This window comes from Macrobrachium nipponense, chromosome 1, assembly GCF_015104395.2.
Source record: "Macrobrachium nipponense isolate FS-2020 chromosome 1, ASM1510439v2, whole genome shotgun sequence".
Taxonomy (NCBI): Eukaryota; Metazoa; Arthropoda; class Malacostraca; order Decapoda; family Palaemonidae; genus Macrobrachium; species Macrobrachium nipponense.
The window spans coordinates 189940837-189961132 of NC_087200.1; the positions used below are offsets into that span (position 1 = coordinate 189940837).

A 20296-nucleotide genomic window follows, 5' to 3' on the forward strand; every position below is an offset into this window, starting at 1 on the left:
AAAATACATTACTAATATAAAATGTTTAAAACTAAAAACTTACACTACAACTTAACCTTCTGTACTTAGCTTGTTTCAGTTTGTTGCTACCAAATATGTTCTGGAGCACTGACATACGTAAAAATTCTAGCTGTGTGCTAACAGTTGCTAACAGAGTACAACGCAAGGTGCTTTGTTGATACAATAATGAACACTGTGTGCAGCATGCTGTTGCCACATCTACAAGTTGATAATAGGAATGGAACCTAGGTAGAGACCAAAGTATACCGCGAGGTGCATTGTTGACACAATAATGAACACTGTGCGCAGCATGCTGTTGCCACATCTACAGGTTGATAATAGGAACGGAACCTAGGCAGCTGCTGTAGACATGAGAAAGAGCCCTCTTGTCTTGAGTCCTATATTGCCCTAAAATGGAAAACTGCAGTAAGTACTATCTGCAAAATTTTCTAAATTGAGATATGCCACCTATTGGGATCATGAACCACTAATACACAATTTACTGCAGTTTCAGAATGATTTTTCAATCCTTTCCACAAGTACATAGTGTGTCCCAATTGCAGTATCTGCAAAAGCAGTCGTAGTAAGGTAAGGAAAAATTCTGCAGACACTGCAGTCTTCCATTTGAAAGACCAACTAGAAGAGAATTCTTTGAAATTGGTTGGTCTGTCTTATGGAGTCCCCTCTAGGGACTGTGGAATGTGGAATTTAGTGCAACAAACAAAAAAGATTAATAATAGGAACACACTTGTTTTTTTAAAAATTAAGCACAAACATTTTTAGCAAAGAAATGTGGTTAAAAGGAAAATAATCATACACACCAGTAATATTGCCCGCCGCTCCAGTGGGGACAACAATCTCTACAGGTGCCCCTACATTTGAACAGAGCTGGTAGTAACTGAAGAAGAAATGCGCCACTTGAACCATGATGCGTCCCCAATTAATTGAATTTATGGAGATCAGATTATGCTTGGATACTAGTTTTTGGTCTCCAAAGCATTGTTTGATTGGCTCATCTAAGTCATCTGAAGTTCCTTCCACTGTCAATCACAGAAGAAAATTACTGTGCATAATTAGTACTTTGGATATGGTATATATTTACCAAGTAATTTTCTAAAATTAAAGTGACTGATATTAAAAAATACCTGTTCAATAAACGGTAAAAAGAATAATTACATACTAAAGAGCAACTTACAAGAATGAAGGTCTCTCTTAGCAGATATCATCTAAATAGCAGTCATGACATTATTTACATTATTCTTTCTGTATGATGTGAAGTCTAATTATACTGTTATCCAGTAAAAAATATCAGTCAGCAATCATGAAGGCAGTTTTAAAGGCATTCAAAGAAGTTTACAATCAAATGACCTTTATAAACGTGCACATTATCTTCTGTGACAGTCGTCATTTGTAGTTCCTGGATCATACTACAGCGCCCATCAGGCAATAAAACAACTATGTCTATTCCTTTCCGACCTCTTACTCCTTCAATAGCTGCACTTCCAGTATCACCTGAAGTGCCTGAAACCAGTAGATTAACAATTGATGTAAAAGAAATTAGCTAAATTAATACTGACAGTATGCTGAGACAATTACATTTTTAAGAATAAGTTATATTTCAAGAGAATGTTACAGAATACATATATAGATTTGGTTGAAACTTATTAATTTTCTTCCAAAGTCTCATATACTCACTGTTGATCCAATTTCAGTGTCTTTTTAAGTATATTTTCTTGAAAATGAAAGCATGGGCATCTTACCAATAAGAATAATTATGTGTTTGTTCCTTTGGCTTAAGTAGTGATCAATTAATCCACCAACAACAGAGAGAGCTAAATCTTTGAAAGCAAGCGTGGTGCCATGGAAGAGTTCTATGATATTGATTCCTCCTTTCAGCTTTTCTATTCGAACCACTTCGGGAATCCGAAACCGTTTTAGGGAACTGATGATGATATCTGGCAAGAACACATTTATTCATTAGGGTAGATTTCTATATAATCTGTACAATATTTGTTATTATTATAATTACTTCATTACATAGTTGATACATTTTAAAGACTGACAACTTATACTCACATGATATCTTTACTGACAAGAACTTGCAAGGCTAAATGCAATCATAATTTCAGAACAATACATAGATACATAAATTCTTTCTTTATATGGCTACCTGTAATTTTGTACTCAGGAAATGCTCTATACTACACACAGATGTTATATGGCCCGGTTCTACAATGCAGCAAATGACAGGATTATTAATAAACATCATAACCCTTTCAACCTGTTTTGCATTTTTAATGCAAAAATAGTTCGTGCTCTCTCTGCCCCCAAACCATCCTCAGAGGCATACGAGCCCGGTAAAGTACTAGGATTAAACAGATCGTATACCTGAGTGCTTGAACGATCCCCAGGCGGCTCTGAGGAGAGGGTATTCTGCCCAAGAATTCTAATATCCTGAGTTACAGATGCAGTTCCACCAAGTAATTTGGCTGATTAGGCAGCACAATGACCTAGAAAAAGAAACTGTGTGGCTGCATCCGCAAACTGCTTTATATCCTGGACCAGGTGAATTCTCTTATTTCAGGACAAGAAATTCACCTTGGTCTAGCCAGTCTAAGCTGGTTTCTCCACCTCTAACTCACTAGTGGAAAAAATATACTCCTGCTGCTGTCTGGAAGTAAGACAGTTACCCACCTAGCCCACCAGATGGTAAACCTTTGGTCCAATCTGGTCCTGAAGAGAAGGGATGCAGTAATATCCCAACTCTCAAGGAATCTTGGACTGGAGTCAATAGATGCACTCAGAAACTAACTGGTTCTGTGGTGAACCTCTCTTTCCTTGGATTGAGGTATGTACAGACTGTGGTGGACCTCCATAACCCCCTTGGACTGAACTAAAGGAGGATCAGCAGGATGGACAGGGCAGTCTGGCATTAAGATTCCAGAAAGATTCTTCTCCAAGGACACCAGCTAACAGCTCTTAAACTTCTTGTGTTTCTTGTCAAATCTCTTCCATTGCAGGGAGATCAGCCAGCATAAGCCTGGCTGGAGATTCTGGTTTTCAATTCCTCCCCGTACAAAAATAAAATGTGTGAGGTCCAGTGAGGATAAATAGTAACAGAGTACAGTCGACCCCCGCTATTCGCGGATTTCTCTATAGACCGTATATGCCCATTATTCATGGGAAATTCTCACTCACAGTTTTGTTCATGAAACTTACCTGACAGATATATATATATAGCTGTATTTTCTGAAGTCCGACAGAATTTAAAAATTCGCGGCACACGCAGTGGGCGGCCAGGTGGTAGTACCCATTCCCGCCGTGGGAGGCGGATATCAGGAACTATTCCCATTTTCTATTCATATTTTTTCTGTCGCCGGTCGGTAAACAACTGTTTACAGACCTCCGCCTAGGATTTTGTTTAAAACTTCATTAGCCGCTTAAGTATCCTAATTATTCTTTCGATTATTAATGGATTTGTGGCTAGGCATACGCTATCGTAAATTTTTTCATTGCATTTGATGTCTGAAGCTAGTTAGCCTAGTTTCAGACTTTGTTGTCTGCATGGTAAGGTGAGGCTACCGGAACTTTCGGTAGACACTCGCTTAGTATTTATGACGTTTACATGTTTTCTTTGCATAAGTTCAATGTAATTAGTGTAATGTGTGACTGATTACGGAAGAAGGAGGATTCATGTACGCATTTTAGAGCGTGTTAGAATCAGGAGTTTTCCTCCACATTATCTTGATAAAACTATAGAAAGGTAAACAGAAGTTAGAAATAATGAACCTTCTAACCTCCTGTAGATTTTATTTTGCCTAACCCTGTGGTATGGCTTACGGGCCTAGAAGAAGTGTCTGCTAGAGGATTACATCAAGTAATCTTAGGCTAAAGTGCTCGCTCTCCAATCAGTGTTGTGAAGTGTAGTGCCCCTTGTGTTGTGGAGGGGGCGTCAGATCGGCCCCATAATGCCTCTAGGCCTGGACCTCTGTCGGACTCCCAGGACTCTGGGAGAGGGCATGTCGAAAGCCGCAAGAGGGTTACGGGGGCTCCCCACCGATCTGGCGTCCCTTCGGCAGAACCTGTTGACGCTTCCCAGGCTGATAAAAGATCGTGCACGTGCACGAATCTTGAAGGATTGCTTCTCGTCCTCCGAGGCGTCCTCCCCGCGCAAGGGTTGGAGCTCTCGGAAGGACTCGCGCCCTCTAAGAAGCTTTAGAGAAAAGGACGCTTCACGTCCTCTCTCTCGTTAGGAGGGAACGTCAGATCGGCCCCATAACGCCTCTAGGCCTAGACCTCTGTCGGATCCACCAGGAAACCAGGGAGAGGGCATGTCAAAAGCCGAAGGAAGGTTACGGGGTTTTTCATGCTGATCTGGCTTCCTTTCGGCAGGTCCTGTTGTCGCTTCCCAGGCTGCCGAAGATCGAGCACGTGCAACGAATCTTGAAGGATTGCTTCTCGTCCTCCGAGGCGTCCTCCCCACACAGGGGTTGGAGCTCTCGGAAGGACTCGCGCCCCCTAAAGAAGCTTTAGAGAAGAGGACGCTTCACGTCCTCTCTCTCTCGTCACGAGAGGATGAAAGAGTCCTGTGCCCTGTCAGGGCTCTTCGAGTTATATTTACATAAACGAAGGAAGTAAGAGGTCCTTCGGGTAATGTATGGTGCTCAGGAAGAGACCACATTTACCCTTTTCGAAGAATGCACTGGCTCTTTTCCTAAGGGAAATATTAAGGAGGCTCATTCATCTTGCCAGAAGAGTGATTTGAGCCTCCTGCGAGTGAACGCTCATGAAGTTAGAGCTGTTTCAACCTCGCTAGCATTCCAAAAGGATTTGGTAATCAAGGACATTATAGATTCCACCTTTTGGAGGAGTAACTCAGTATTCGTCTCCTCTCCTAATGGCGCTCCGTATACGTTATGTAACGTTCGCTTTTCTTCGAAAAAGCAAGCTGATAAGTTTGACGTCCGGCAAGCTGCTTTGCACAGTCAAACAACTTATGTCTCTGGTTCGGCATAAGAAGGACAATTTAGACGTGAAGAAGCTTTTGGAGGTGCTCGACGTCCTATAGTGGAGACATTCTCCAGGACGCTCGGCAAGCACCTTGCGAGGGTGTCTTTTTTGGACGCCTCGGCGTTCCTTTGCTGAGTGCGTTTCTGGAGATGGTCTTTTGCATTACTAAGACGCAAGTTGTCGCACAGGCGGCCACTGTCTTTGTAAGAAGGTATGAAGGTCTTTAAGGCCCGTCTTGAAGACGAAAGCCATACGTCTTCCTTTAGTGTTCACACACTTCAGGAGCAGCGTGCGGCTCTCCATGGAGACTCGCATGAGGACGTCCCTTGAAAATATTCAACGTCATATGCAAAAGCGGTTCGTCGTAACATTGAGATGTTGGAAAGGTCGCTCGCCAGGACGCCTCTTGGCGGGCCTTGCATGCATCAGGGCGCTCAACGAGTTCCTCTCTGAAACGTCGTTCAGAAGACTTGGTGTTCTCTGCTCAGACACGCTCGTAGCTAAGCAGGACGTTTTGAGGACGCTCAGCAGGACGCTTTTGAGGACGCTCGGCAGGACGCTTTTGAGGACGCTCAGCAGGACGCTTTTGAGGACGCTCAGCAGGACGCTTTTGTGGACATTCGCCAGGACGCTTCGGTGGAAGCTCGGCAGGACGCTTTGCGAGAGTAAAGGCGTCTTATTTGCTGTTCACGACGTTTCTTAGGACGCTTGACGCTTTATAAACGCTCGTCAAGACGAGGTTTTTTCAGGACTCTCCACAGGACATTCCTTTACAAAAAAAGGATTCGGAGTTAGCGGAGAAACATACCCGAATTTTTTCTTCGATCCCTCTTTCCGCTTCATCGATTTCTCTGAGAATCGGGAAGATTATATACTCGGATTCCTGGGTGACTTTCGGTCATGTTAAAGGGTTTTCCCCTATTAGCAAAGTGCTAATAGTTTTGTCAAGTAAGGACGTTTTCCCCATTGTCAAGATATTAAACGTTTTGTCATTTAAGTGGGGGACCCCTCATAAATGGGGTAGTTCTCATTGACATAGATTTTAACGTTTTTATCGTTTAAGCGGATAAACTCGTTAACAAATTTCGGAAGAGCTCTCATTCATTTTCAGAGGCTCATCCGGGGAGTAAGAAAAAGACTTGTAGACTAGATCCATGAATGCTCAAGAGGGAAGTCTTATGTCCAATATCATAAGAACATTGAACGGTCCTTTTCGATCCTCGGTTCTCTCTTGATGATCTCTATTCGAATATTACTCCCTTTTCTTGGAAAAGAGTCTTGGTAAAGAGTCAAGGAGTTCTTTTAAAAAGCCTCATTCATTAGAGCGTGGACAGTCGTTTTCCTTTCTTTCTCTCTTCCTCGTCGAGGAAAGATGTAGTAGAGAATTCGATGTTCAAATTACTACAATACTTACGTAGTTTATCTTTGCGTCATTTTGCTAACGCATGGGTCAAGTCATATACGCATATCGTATTTACCTCTGCGGATAGAAGCCGAAAGAACTGTTGTTCTAATGTATTTATTTGACACTCCCTTCAACCTTCCAAGACCCCTCGAGTAGGTTCCTTCACGTGGTGAGGGGGTAAGGGATTCTGCCTTCAAGTTTGCGAAGGCCGGATCCTGACGGAACGCCTACAAAACTTTTGGCATTAACTTGCGTGGACATTTCCACTTTCGAAAAAATTTTCTGCTTGGGTGAGTCTGGGAGGGGTTCGTGGTTTGGAGGGGATTTGCATTCGAAGCTAATTGTGGGAGTTGTGGTGGTGAGTCGCCACCCAATACGGTTTGGACCCAAGAGATGGTGATGGGATTTTCCCATTGCTATCTTAAGGGCGGAACCATCTCCAGGGATCACCCAATCGGAATCCAGGGGGGGCTGGTTTTTTGGGATGGGACTCCTGGCTTTTGTTCGGAAGCCCACCAATATGTTTGGAGTGGGGAGTCTGTCCCCATTAGTGGGGGTAGAACTCCCAGCAGGCAGATTGGCTTATACCTGGGCCACTGCAAGCATATTGGTGCTATCCCGAAAGGGTAGGGTATGGAGCAGACCGTGGGGAAGCAACTTCTACGTGTGCCATTGGTGGAGAATGTTGGACCCTGTCTAGTCCGCGATACCTTGTTGGTCTTCCCAAGCAGTTGTTGTGTGTGTGTGTGTGTGTATATTTCCCCCCCCCCCCCCCCCCCCTTTTTTTTGTTTCTCCTTCAAACTATCATGGATAATATGTCTAGTACATTGTCCCCTGGATCCCCCGACTCTTTGGCACCGTTGACAACCTTAGGCTTGGATAAGGACCTCCCTTTGCCATCCCCAACCTCCTCCAATGAAAACATCAAAGATTCTTTGATTGTTACTACAAGCCCTTATGTAGTTCAGAACAGAGGAAAGAATAGCAGATTTAATAATAGATATAAGAATGCTAATCCTGATATTGGAATTTTACTTGGATCTCAAGAACCTGAGACTTATAATAATACCTTTCTCTTGATCTCGACAAAAGCATAAAAGAACTGAATATATTTTGATGTCACCATAGAGATATTGTAAAATGCATTGGCAGAGAACCAAAGATAGCCTCTCAAGGTGAAGGAAGCTTGCTTGTGGAAGTTTCATCACCAGATGAAAGTAGAAAATTACTGTCTATTAGTGCTGTAGAAGGAAGCACAGCAAAATGCACTCCTCACAAAACAATGAATCAGTCTAAAGGAGTAGTGTATAGTACTGAACTCCTACATTATTCTGAGGACACTCTCCAAAAAGAATTTGCTGATCAAAAGGTGGTTGATGTGAGACGAATCAAGAAAAAAGTATTGGGAATATTACATCCAACACCTACTCTAATACTCACCTTTGATTGTTTGAGACTCCCTAAATTTCTGAAAGCTGCATGGCTTCACCTGCCAGTTAGACAGTATATTCCCGCTCCCAGAAGATGTTTCCATTGCCAAATGTTTGGCCATTTGATAACAACATGTAGGAAAAAAGAAAGGAATGAACCAGCCATATGCTTTAACTGTGGCAGAAAAGAGCATGGGAATTGTGAACTTACTCCATGCTGCCTAATTGTGGGGGAGACCATACTGCAGCACATAAATCATGTATCAAGTATCTCATTGAAAAAGAAACACTTTGTATCAAGACTCAAGAGCGCATTACCTTTAAAGAAGCAAGACAAAAGACTTTGCAGAAATTCAACACCCAGAAGTCATTTGTAGATGCAGTAAAAGGAAATGAGGAAAGACAAAAGAAATTGAATCTCAAAAAGTGTAATGAAGATAAAGAAGAAAAAATGGATGCTGGGAAAATTGTCAACAAGAGGACTTTTAAGTGAAGAGTCTGTAACAATGCCTGAATCAAAAGTCAAGCACCTTGAGAAAGGAGATACATCCGTAGAAAAAGTTGATTCAAAACAAAAAATGAGTAAACCTTCACCATCCTGTGGTTCAGCTGACCCTCATAGAACATCGGAATTAATGGAAAATAATGAGTCATATCCCACTATCTTATCATACAACACAGCAGCAACAAATGTAGAACCTAAGGCAAACAAAATGTTAAACTCAATTCAGCTTGGTTTAGATAATAAAATTAGACTAGCTGAAAATGATAGAACCAGATACTGCCAGGATCGAAGATGTTTCAAATACCATCATAAGTGATCACTTGGTACATTCAAATGACCCTCTAAGTACTCCTTCGACATCTGGAACTGTACCAAAAGTCCGTCACAAAACTCAGATATCATCTTCGAAGAAAAAACATAACAAAACGATCTTGGACAGGGGATCATCCTCTAGAAAATAGGTACTTTCTCTGCTATACTACAATGGAACTGCCAGGGACTTCGCGCCAAATATGAAGAGCTACTATGTTTGATTAATACTTATAATCCAGTATGCTTAGCACTACAAGAGACTATGCTAAGCAACAACAAAATGCTTACTCCTAAAGAGTTTTTTGCATTCCATTCCCAATTCCCTATACAGGGAAATTCGGGTGGAAGTGCTCTTCTTGTAAGACGAGATATTGCTCACTCAAAAATACAGTTGCAAACTCAATTACAAGCTGTAGCTGTCAAAATTCACTTAAAAAAGACTTACACAATTTGTTCATTGTATCTCCCTCCTAATAACCCAATACTTGAACGACAGTTAACACACTTGTATGAACAGCTACCCCGACCATTTCTGATATGGGAGACTTTAATGGTCGACATGAACTTTGGGGGTGACATTTTAACAAATCAAAGAGGAAACCTTATCTTATCATCAATAGAAAATTCAGATATGACCCTTTTGAATACTGAAAAACCCACCCATTTTCACATTCAGACTGGTGCATTTTCATGTATTGACTTATCTATCACCAGTTCTGATACATTCATTGACTTCAACTGGAGGTATTGGAAGATCTATACGGCAGTGATCATTTTCCAATTGTCATCAGAACTGAGAAATATGAGCCAGTATACAGAATGCCTAGGTGGTGTACCAATAAAGCAAATTGGCCCCTTTTCGAGGAACTCAGTTATACTGAACTAGATGCAAAAGATATGCCAAACAATAGGAGAAGCATGTTCTATTTAACAATGATTTTTTATGTTTGCAGCAGAAAAGGCAATCCCAAAAACCAGTGGAAATTGCATCGGTAAGCCTGTTCCATGTGGAAAATGTTCAATGCAAAATAAGACACAAAGCCATGAGAGCAGCTTTTACTAGGTACAGAAGACATCGCTGTGAATGCTACTTGATCTCCTTTAAAAAGGCTCGAGCCAAATTCAGATGGCAAATAAAGCATGCGAGACGAGAATCATGGGCACTTTTTATATCACAATTACCTGGAAAACACCTATGACCAAGATCTGGACAGTTATTAAGAAAATAGCAGGAAAGTACAATCCTAGTCCCCTTCCAGTTTTAAAAGTCAACGGTGACTTTATAACAGACTCAAAGGCTGTAAGCAATGTTTTTGCAGAACTTTTGCAATGATATCAAGTAGGGATGAAAATTCTCCATTCTACAGGGAGAGAGAGTTAGCAGAGTCTGAAACACTTTGATTTACCTCTTTTAAATCTGAATCATATATATGCCTTTTACCATGGAGGAATTTTTATTTGCTCTTTGGTAACAGTAAAAACACTGCACCTGGACCTGATGAAATTTTATATGAAATGATCAAGAATACTTCAAAGGAAACTAAATTTTTTATTTTAAGTAAGTATTGAATTAAAATAAGGAATTTTTAAGAGAGGGTTACCCTAGTGTTTGGGAAATAGCAAGCAGTTTTACCCTTTGTCAAGCCAGGGAAAGATTCATCTGTCCCTACAAGCTATAGACAATAGCTTTAACTTCCTGTTTTGTAAACTTATGGAAAAAATGGTAAAATTTTAGGTTGGTATGGTTTTAGAAGCAAAGAAGATTATATCATCATCTCAGTGTGGCTTTCGCCCGTATGCATTCTTGCACAGATGTATTGATACGTTTGGAGAATGCAATTTGTCAGGCATTTGACTTCCAAGCAGCATTATGTGGCGGTTTTCTTTGACCTAGAAAAGGCTTATGATACTACCTGGAGGCATGGAATTATGAAAGTCTTGCATGAAATTGGTCTGCGTGGAGAACTACCACTTTTTATTAAAGTCTTTTAAAAATCCGTTATTTTAAAGTGGAGAGTAGGTAGTACTCTGTCTAATTTGAAAGAACAAGAGGAAGGAGTACCACAGGGAAGTGTGTTAAGTGTCACTCTGTTTGCCTTAGCCATAAATGGGATAGCGTCAAAAATTCCAAAAGAATGTAATGTCAACAATGTTCGTTGATGATTTATCTATTTCGTGGTGCTGCATCTAAAATGTCTGTTGCAGAGCGAAAACTCCAGTTGGTAATAAATAAAGTTAACAGTTGGGCAGCTGAGCATGGTTTTAAAATTTTCCTCTGCCAAAACAGTTGTTATGCATTTTTGCCGTATCAGAGGGGTTCATCCAGACCCAGATCTGTTTTTAAATGGACAGAGACTCGCATGCGTACAGGAAACAAAGTTTTTAGGCCTCATCTTTGACAGCAGGTTGACATGGGAAGCTCATCTCAGGAGCCTCAAAGTCAAATGCATGAAGGCCTTAGATGTTTGAAAAGTCTTAGGTCATACAAATTGGGGGCTGATAGAAAGCATTTGTTACATGTTTATAAAGCAATAGTTGCTTCAAAATTGGCATATGGGTCAGAAATCTACTCATCAGCTACGACAAGGAGATTGGATACTTTGAATGCAGTTCATCATGGGGGAATTAGAATTGCAACAGGAGCCTTTAGATCCTCTCCAATATCTAGTTTATTAGTGGATGCAGGTGAACTGCCCTTAGATTGATAAGAAAATTTACCTGTTGAAATATTGGTACCGCATACAGAGAACTCCTGAGTCCTTAGCTTACAATACTGTTTTTTAAAGGCAATTTTTGTATTTATGAAAATATGCTTCATATCCAAAGCCTTTTGGATACAGGGTAAAAATGTGCATTAGAGGAGCTCAATGAATAAAAGGTAAAAAAAGTAATTCCAGCAAAATTTTCAAGATTCCCTCCATGGAAGTTGCCCTCTCGAAATATTGTAAATGGTTTTCTGGTTGCAAGGCAGACTGTTCAGGTGATATTCTTGAAGCAGAAATGTTCCTTTGCCATGCTGAAAAACATGATAAACTCAAGGCAATTCTTTACCGATGGCTCCAAATCCAGTGCAGGCGTTGGGTTTGGAGTGGTATACCCTGACAGTAGTGTTAGTGGTGCATTACCATGTTGTGCTTCTATTTTTACTGCTGAACTTTTTAGCATTTTAACAGCCTAAAGAAAATTGTAACTTTAGAAGGAGATAATTTTACCATTTTTAGTGATTCCAAGAGTGCCTGGAAGCTTTGGCATCTTTAATCCAGTACACCCTGTGGTACTGGAAATAACAGAGTGGTTGTTTTTATTAAAACAAAAACAGAAGGTAGTTAACCTCTGCTGGGTTCCTTCACATGTTGGTATTGTTGGAAATGAACGAGCTGATGAATTGGCTAAGTTAGGTATCATCAAAAAATCCAAAAAGTATAGCAATTCCCTGTTCAGACTACATTCCTGAAATTAAAAAAGACTGTAGAATCAGTTTGGCAATTCTATTGGACAATAGAGAGTAATAATAAAATGAGAGAACTCACTGATGTAATCAACCCCTGGCTTTATATGTTAGAAGACCGTCGGAAAGAGACTGCATTATGTAGGTTACGGATCGGCCACACACGGATTACTCATGGGTTTTTAATGAACAATGACCCTGAACCATTTTGTGAGGATTGTCTTGTTCCCCTCACAGTAAAACATTTAATAGTAGAATGCCCCAGCTTAATATCAGCAAGGAACCGTCATTTTAACGTAGTTGGAAGAATGGATCTTAAACTAGATGCCATTATAGGCAGAGCTTTTAATGAGGATAAGCTTTTTAGTTACCTTCGAGAAGCAGGTCTTCTTGAAAAAAATTTAGGTTAGTTTGGTCAAGATGTTTGGGTTTGTGTATGTGTTAGTAGTGTCAGTGTATATCATTTGCTTTTAAGTCTTTTTAGATCAGGAAATTTTTATGTACATAAAATTTTACCTCCAATTGATATATCTATTCCACCCATATAATGTTTTAGTACTTTTAATATCTATTTATTTTGACAGAACTCTGTAGATTTGGAAGTTTGCGGGGTGCCTATGTTGCTTATTATTTTTTGTTTACAATTAATTTGAAATAGGTGTGTAGGTGAGATAGATATTTTGTGTGTTTTTGGGTTCTCTGTAGTTCTCTGACAGATTTTATATAAACATATTTATAGCATTTGACTTTTTCCTTTGCAATTCCTTTAATGATACGGCGTCAATAACCTCGTCGTTGCGACGCCAGTAAGAATTAATAAATCAATCAATCAACCTTCCAAGAGTTTTCGGAGTAAGAACAACTCTGCAGGTATTGTTACGACAACACCGACTCAGCTTCTGTTTTTAGCGAATTCTGTTTCGTTTACAGGCCTGCTTAGAGAGTTTCCTTTTGCTCGATAATATCATACCTATTCCTTCGTAAAGGGAGGAGCTGGCAACTCAGGCAGTTAGTATTCTGTTCACCATTGAAGCTTTCCTTCGAGGAAGACTTCTCCTTCACTCTCTTTGATAGAGAATCGAAGGTGGTCGATCTCCAATCTTATTTTGTTTTCTTGAAGGAAATAATTAGGATGGAGATCGTTGTTCGAATCCTATAAATATACTACGTATATTAACCTCGCGACATGATTCTACTAAGCAGTTGAATTGTCCGAGGGGTAGGCGCATTTCCTAGTTATTCTACAGATTGCGACTTAGACGAGAAGTATTCTAATTGAACTGCAACTCTGGGTTGCCTGCAACCTCCCAGGAGTTTGTTTCAATTTTATACTACTGGTTTTGTCACGACAACACCATTTCAACTTTTATATTTACGAAATTCGTTTCGCCTAAATATAATTGCTCGAGCATATCTTTTATGCTCGGTGGTTCTAGCCGAACGCATTCCTTTGTGGAATATGGATTACCTGGCAACTCGGGATGACGAGTCAGCGGGAGCTCAAGCTCAGCTACTGCGTATTGAACTGCCTGATAGCAGCTCAGTATCAGCTGGGCCTCCGAGATGCACGGTTGGTTATGTCTCTCTCTCTCTCCTGCTTTGATTGACTACCGAACCGTATCTCTGCCCAACAATCATGGACTTAGGTCTCTGATTAACGGGGTTTCTCGCAATTATGAAGGACCATCTACTGCTGTGACGATAGATTCCATCGCCTTCGATATTGCGAGAATTTTCAACAGAGATGATTCTCTTAGACTCTTTCATCTTTCTGTTTAACGCACGGTAACAGAAGTCCTGTACAAGTCTCCCGCTGCATCACACTGCGATAATGCGAATGATTTGCAGACATCTGGGTTTGTCTTAAAAATATCTCCATATTCGTAGGTGTACAATTGTTCATTGTTCAACCCGAATTAACAGATATGTCAAAAGACCATCGCCTACTCTCCGACCTGACAGCTCTACTTCCAAATGTTCAGCCCATGAGAAGCAGTTCTTCAGGCAGCTTTCCCCTGTGTTTTCATTACTGAAGAACGCCCCGCTTTCATTGCAACTACGACTCTCACCGGACAGCAATGAAATAGCGGTTAGCGTTTTCAGTCATTTGTAGGCACAGGTTCAGAATCTTGAGAATCCTTCTCTCGATTTGTCTGTGAAGACGTAGGTTGTATTCAATATCTACCTTCGTCTTCAACGGTACAGAGCGATAAGATCTTCAAGAGTAATGGCAGCCTCTTGGCCAAGGCAAAGCAGTGCTGCCTATTTTCAGTGTTCAATCGGAGGAGGCCGTTTCTGGAGATAGTGAAGGGAAATGACTGTTCCTCCACCTCGACCTCTGTGAAGTTCCTTATGGTTCTATCTTTCCGTCTGAAGTATGAGATAAGCTAGAAGTTCCTAACTATTGTAGAATATGCAAATATGTTGTTGACGGCCTCTAGGCTCAGAGATTCGGTTCTGTCAAACAACAAAGCTTCACGATCTTTGAGGTCTGTGGAGATCTTAAAATTCTCTGGATCAAAGGTTCCGGCATGGAACTTAGACGTAGTCTGAGTTTCTGATGCCAAAAGCAATTCGAACCTATCCTTTCTGCGAACTTAATACACGTGACCAGAAAGGCTAATATTGTAACCGCTCTAGCCACGACAAAGAGGGTTAGTGAGGTTTTTAGCCATCATCAGAGTTTTGGCTTTAAAGGACATAATGCGGTCTGTCCTCTAAGCATTCCGTTCTTGATAAGAACGAAAACCTGTCTAACCCTTGACCCGAAGGCTTGGAGACCAAGGGTATGGCACAAATTATTGGGCAAGGGCATTAGAGAGTCCTGTGCCCTGTAGGGTCTCTCAAGTTTTATCTTGATAAAAACAACTATAGAAAGTCAAGGTCAACGGACAATCTGCGGTGTTCCGTAAAAAGACCAGACTGGTTCATGTCCCAAAAACACCCTGGCATTATAGCCAAGGAGTTCTTTTAAGAGGTCTCATTCAGTTGTGTTTGCATAAAGATTTGAGGATTTTTTTCTTAATATGAATGCTCAAGAGGGTGAGGGCGCGGCTCGGAAGGCATTTGCAACAGAGCATGACATTCAGTAACATCCTGAGTGCCACGCTTTAGCGAAGCAACTCTGTGTTCGCTTCACACTCCCGACAATCTGCGGTTGTTCCGTAAAAAGACCAGACTGGTTCATGTCAAGAACACCCTGGCATTATAGCCAAGGAGTTCTTTAAGAGGTCTTCATTCATTGTGTTTTTGCATAAAGATTTGAGATTTTTTCTTAATATGAATGCTCCAAGAGGTGAGGGCGCGGCCTCGGAAGCATTTCAACAGAGCATGACATTCAGTAACATCCTGAGTGCCACGCTTTAGCGAAGCAACTCTGTGTTCGCTTCACACTCCCGACAATCTGCGGTGTTCCGTAAAAAGACCAGACTGGTTCATGTCCAAGAACACCCTGGCATTATAGCCAAGGAGTTCTTTTAAGAGGTCTCATTCATTATGTTTGCAATAAAGATTTGAGATTTATTTTCTTAATATGAATGCTCAAGAGGTGAGGGGCGCGGCGGCCTCGGAAGCATTTCAACAGAGCGTGACACTCAGTAACATCCTGAGTGCCCACGCTTTAGCGAAGCAACTCTGTGTTCGCTTCACACTCCCGACGGGATGTGAAGACGACATTTCAGATCCGTAAGTCGCTAGGACCATACATATCCGTAGATATATTATTGGGGGCAGGAAGCAACACGAATCCTATCCTATAGAAAAGGGATAGGTGTGCTTTTAACTTTGAAGGGTTGGTCGCTTGAGGCGCGTTCCTTTTCTTTAGCCTAGAAGTTATGGAACTAACTTTGATAGGTTAGGTCAGGTGGTGGTTTTAGCTTCATTGCCCTCAAAAGTATGGTCATATGGTCTAGTCACATTGTGGTCACGCCCCCGTTGATAGATCATTTAGAGCGCACCAGCATTACAGGTCTCTACCTCGCTGGCAACTCTAGTAACGCAGAAGCAGATTTTGGTGACAGTAATCACGAAGTCGGCTATGCTAACAGGTGAGGAACTAAGATGTATATCATCTACTTAATTTAAGTTTCCCAAAAAATCCTATTCTGTCTCTTCCCACCATCTGAAGGTGGGATTCAGCTATATATATATCTGTCAGGTAAGTTTCATGAACAAAATGTTATTGTTATAATACAATTAAGTTTGTTCATACTTACCTGGCAGATATATATAATTAAAGTGCCCACCCACCTCCCCTCAGGAGACAGTGGCACTGATAAAATATGAATAGAAAATGGGAATAGTTCCTGATATCCGCCTCCCACGGCGGGAATGGGTACTACCACCTGGCAGCCCACTGCGTGTGCCGCGAATTTTTAAATTCTGTCGGACTTCAGAAAATACTGCTATATATATATCTGCCAGGTAAGTATGAACAAACTTAATTGTATTATAACAATAACATATTTTGCTTTGAGAAATATCCACAAATTATTTAATTTTCTTCTCAATTTCATGATTAAATGCACTTTTTCTGATAAAACTACATTTAAAAAAAAAAGTTATAAGTGTTTTTAGTGGGTTTTTCTTGAGTTTGAACTGCTGATAAGCAACAACTGCCATTAACCAAAACTCTTGTAATTTATGGCCCTTATGTCGCTGAGTTTCGGTTAATGGCAGTACAGTAAACCACCCGTACTCGCGGACTCTGCATTCATGGACTCATGTATTTGCGGATTCCTCTATGGGCCTTACTTTTGGGAAATTTGCCTATTTGCAGTATTGTTCTACTAAAAATATCCACAAATTACTGTATTTTCATATCAATTTCAACATAAAAGGGACTTTTTGTGATAAAACTATTAAAAAATCCTGGTATAAACTTTTTTAGTGGGGTTTTCTTGATTTTCAACTAACAAAATAGACAGTTTTAAGTGATTTTATAGGGGTTTCAAGTATTCGCGGATTCTAGCTATTCGGGGTGGGGGGGGGGGGGGGGTGTGGGGGGGGGGGGGGGGTGTCTGGTACGCATCCTCCATGAATATGGAGGTCTGGTACGCCATCCCCCACAATATGTGGGGCCCACTGTAAATAAAATTGGAGGGAATAATGTATTTCAATCAAGACTACTGGTTATGAAAGAATGCATTTTACTGTTGTTTTAATGTGTATGGAAGATGGAGTGAAATGCTCCTCCATGGTTATCTTTAAATGGAAATTGATCCTTAAACAAAAATTCCCAAACGGTATCGTTGTCCATGTTCACAAAACCCTAAACAATGCAAATTGCGCATGATCACTATGTTTATATTTTATAATACGATAGTAATGTGAGAATACTGTACTAGCCTATACCTATTCTTAATGAATGTTTACTATACTATTTGAAAAAGCACAGTATGATTGGAACGCCATAAGTCAGCACCACCGTGACTCATGGACACCCTACAGCTTTAATACAGGTACTGTGCAATGCCTCATACCGTTTAAAACTGCACATGAAATTTCCTCCTCGTCAATGAATTTCCGAGCAAGAGCAAAAACTAGCTCTGGGTATGAATACTTAGACCACCGCTCCAATTCTTCATTCCTTATGCTAGGAAAAAATTCTGGCATGTAAAGTCCACCATCTTTGGCATACCCTGTAAATGAGAAAAACTTTATAGCAATATTTAACAGGTAAATGGTACTAGTACTAATATATATATATATGATTGAAAGACAACAATGTTCTAATATTTATTTCCATGGGGGGGGGGGGGGGGGGGGGGGGGGGGGCAGACACCTAACCAGGTGCTGCCCTTAAATCTGCCACTGGTTCCTAGGTGAATATTCTAAAACTTATAAATTTCATAATTTACTACAAATCAGTACTGTATTGGTAAGCACAAAATGACAGGTTACCCACTCTTTGTAGATGGCATAGCCATGTGACCAAAAGAATTATTTCAAAGTGCCTATTAACTCTGGCATATACATTTAGTTTATGTTGTTTATATACTACCTATGGTTGTATGGCTTAGAATACTTTTAATTCAAGTCCCATCAGTTACATGAGCTGTCTGCACCAATCAAAGAGAGAGAGTGTAAAATGAAGATGAGCAAAAAAAAAACAGTTCCCTATTGGCCACACATCTGGGAATCCCAGTGCCAACACTAGTTTGTCATTCCCATGTGTGTATTCAGCTCTTCAGTCTAAGCACACCTGTTACTGCTACTCCCAGTTTCAGAGGAATTATAACTGATTTGCTCATTTCTTTTTCTCTCATTCTTTCATCTTCACATTGATTTGTAATGTGCTTTTCTGGTTTTTTCCTTGGAGAAGATTATACTAATGATAAGTAGCTTTTCTTTTACTAGAGTCTGTAAGCGTTCATGTTGACAACTACTTTACATAAAATTTTTCATGTAATAGCATTATCTAACAATTTATTACTATGAATGATATTTTTGCAATGAATACTTAGATTTAAGTTAGCTTATTGGTTTGGTAGGGTTGTGCTGCCACAAGGAATAGGACTGTCTAATGTGCATGAATGATCTGTTAATAAAGTAACTGTATAAGCTTGAGTTTCTTTTTTTTTTGTATCATTACAGACTACTGGTGGCTAAGACAATCCTATTGCTTACCATAGCCTCAGTGACAGCAAAATGCCCCTTTAAAAAGGTCCCAGAGAATCCTAAATCCCCAACATTCATTTGAAACATTGCAGTTCATTATTAACCTTAGTATGTATGTAGTTTATCTGTGTTGATTTAATAATTTTGGTCTAGTCTTGTCATTATTACAAGTTAAGTTTCTCCTTTTCTTATCAATTATTAGATCTCTGTATTCTGATACTCCATTAGGAACCATTTGATTACGTATTTTTCTAAATGGGCTTGACATAACTGTTGCTCTAACTATACAGGCAGTCCCCGGGTTACTATGGGTTCGGCTTACGACGTTCCGAGGTTAAGGCGCTTTTCAATTATATTCATAAGAAATTATTTCCATGGTTACGACGCATGTTCCAGGGTTACAACGCCTACAACACTGATCTGGCAGATGAAATATGACACCAAAAATGCAAAATAATCAATATTTGAAGTTTTTTTGATGAAAAATGCAATAAGAATGCAGTTTACATATTTTCATGCCCCAATTCATTAAAAGTAAGGTTTTCCTTAGTATTTTGATGATGTTCCGGCTTACTACGTGTCCTCAGAACAACCCCCATCGTAACCCGACGGACTGCCTGTACTCGCTTTTTTTCTCCATCTGTCCACCCGCCTGTGGTGCTTGCGCATAGTAACACTGCGTCCCGCGCTTTAAATAGTTACGCTATGTGTAAGTTTTAGGTAAATTAAAGGATATCTGGGTGTACATTTGCAATTGAAAAGTGTTTTAATAATTTACTGTATGCAAATTACACTGTTAATATTCAAAATAGGATATTGTTATTATTGTTGAATGTAAGCTGCCTTTTCGGGGTGGTGAATGGAACAGCCAGACGCAGTGGCAGGAAAATTGCTTCTCTAGCTGTTCACTATGAAGATGTCAACTTTATTGGACCACACCTACTCTGCTACTAAGCTACGTGTTACTTCATTACACGTAAGTATATCAGTATATACTTTTGATTTTTATAATGTGTGTTTTAACGCTTTTCCTGCCACTGAGTCTGGCTGTTCCATTCACCACCCTGAAAAGGCACCTTACATTCACAATAATAACAATATCCTATTTCGTTCCAATATTAACAATGTAATTCCCCCCGCATACAGTAAATTATTAAAACACTTTTCAGTTGCAAATGTACATCCAGATATCCTTTAATTTACCTAAAACTACACATAGTGTAACTATTTAAAGCCCAGGACGCAGTGTTACCATGCGCAAGCACCACAGGCGGTGGACAGATGGAAAAAAAAAACGAGTATAGGTATATTTTTCCCTATCTTATTTTTGTACTATAGTAAGTAGTGTAAAAGTTTCATGGGCTCCTCAGAGAAGGGTCCATATTTTTCACCCAGAACTTGTGTAATGCAGCATATTAATACTAATGCATTGCTCAGTTCAATTTAGCTGATCTTTTAGGCCTTTCACAGGGGTATAGGTCTTTAGTTAGGCAGTGTTTTCTTTTGGCTTTCTGTAATATTCAGGACCAGGTTCTTAAGAATTTCTCTGAATTCTGTAATAATATGT

At 40.2% G+C, this 20296-nt stretch overlaps 2 protein-coding genes across 4 annotated transcripts in view; both read right to left on the bottom strand.

Moving 5' to 3' along the window:
• Positions 1 to 20296, bottom strand: part of LOC135219943 (farnesyl pyrophosphate synthase-like) — a 375303-nt gene that overhangs the window by 252840 nt on the left and 102167 nt on the right. The window lies entirely within an intron of this gene.
• LOC135219942 (threonine synthase-like 2) overlaps positions 1 to 20296 on the bottom strand; it is a 159145-nt gene that overhangs the window by 107887 nt on the left and 30962 nt on the right. For 2 of the 3 annotated variants that reach the window (XM_064257177.1, XM_064257179.1), the window contains exons 3-6: positions 17592 to 17750; positions 1761 to 1955; positions 1369 to 1521; positions 822 to 1040 (exon numbers count right to left, since the gene is read on the bottom strand). In XM_064257177.1, coding sequence (XP_064113247.1) covers positions 822 to 1040; positions 1369 to 1521; positions 1761 to 1955; positions 17592 to 17750 — 726 coding nt within the window. The remainder of the gene's footprint in view (positions 1 to 821; positions 1041 to 1368; positions 1522 to 1760; positions 1956 to 17591; positions 17751 to 20296) is intronic. The other variant, XM_064257178.1, reaches the window with a different exon arrangement.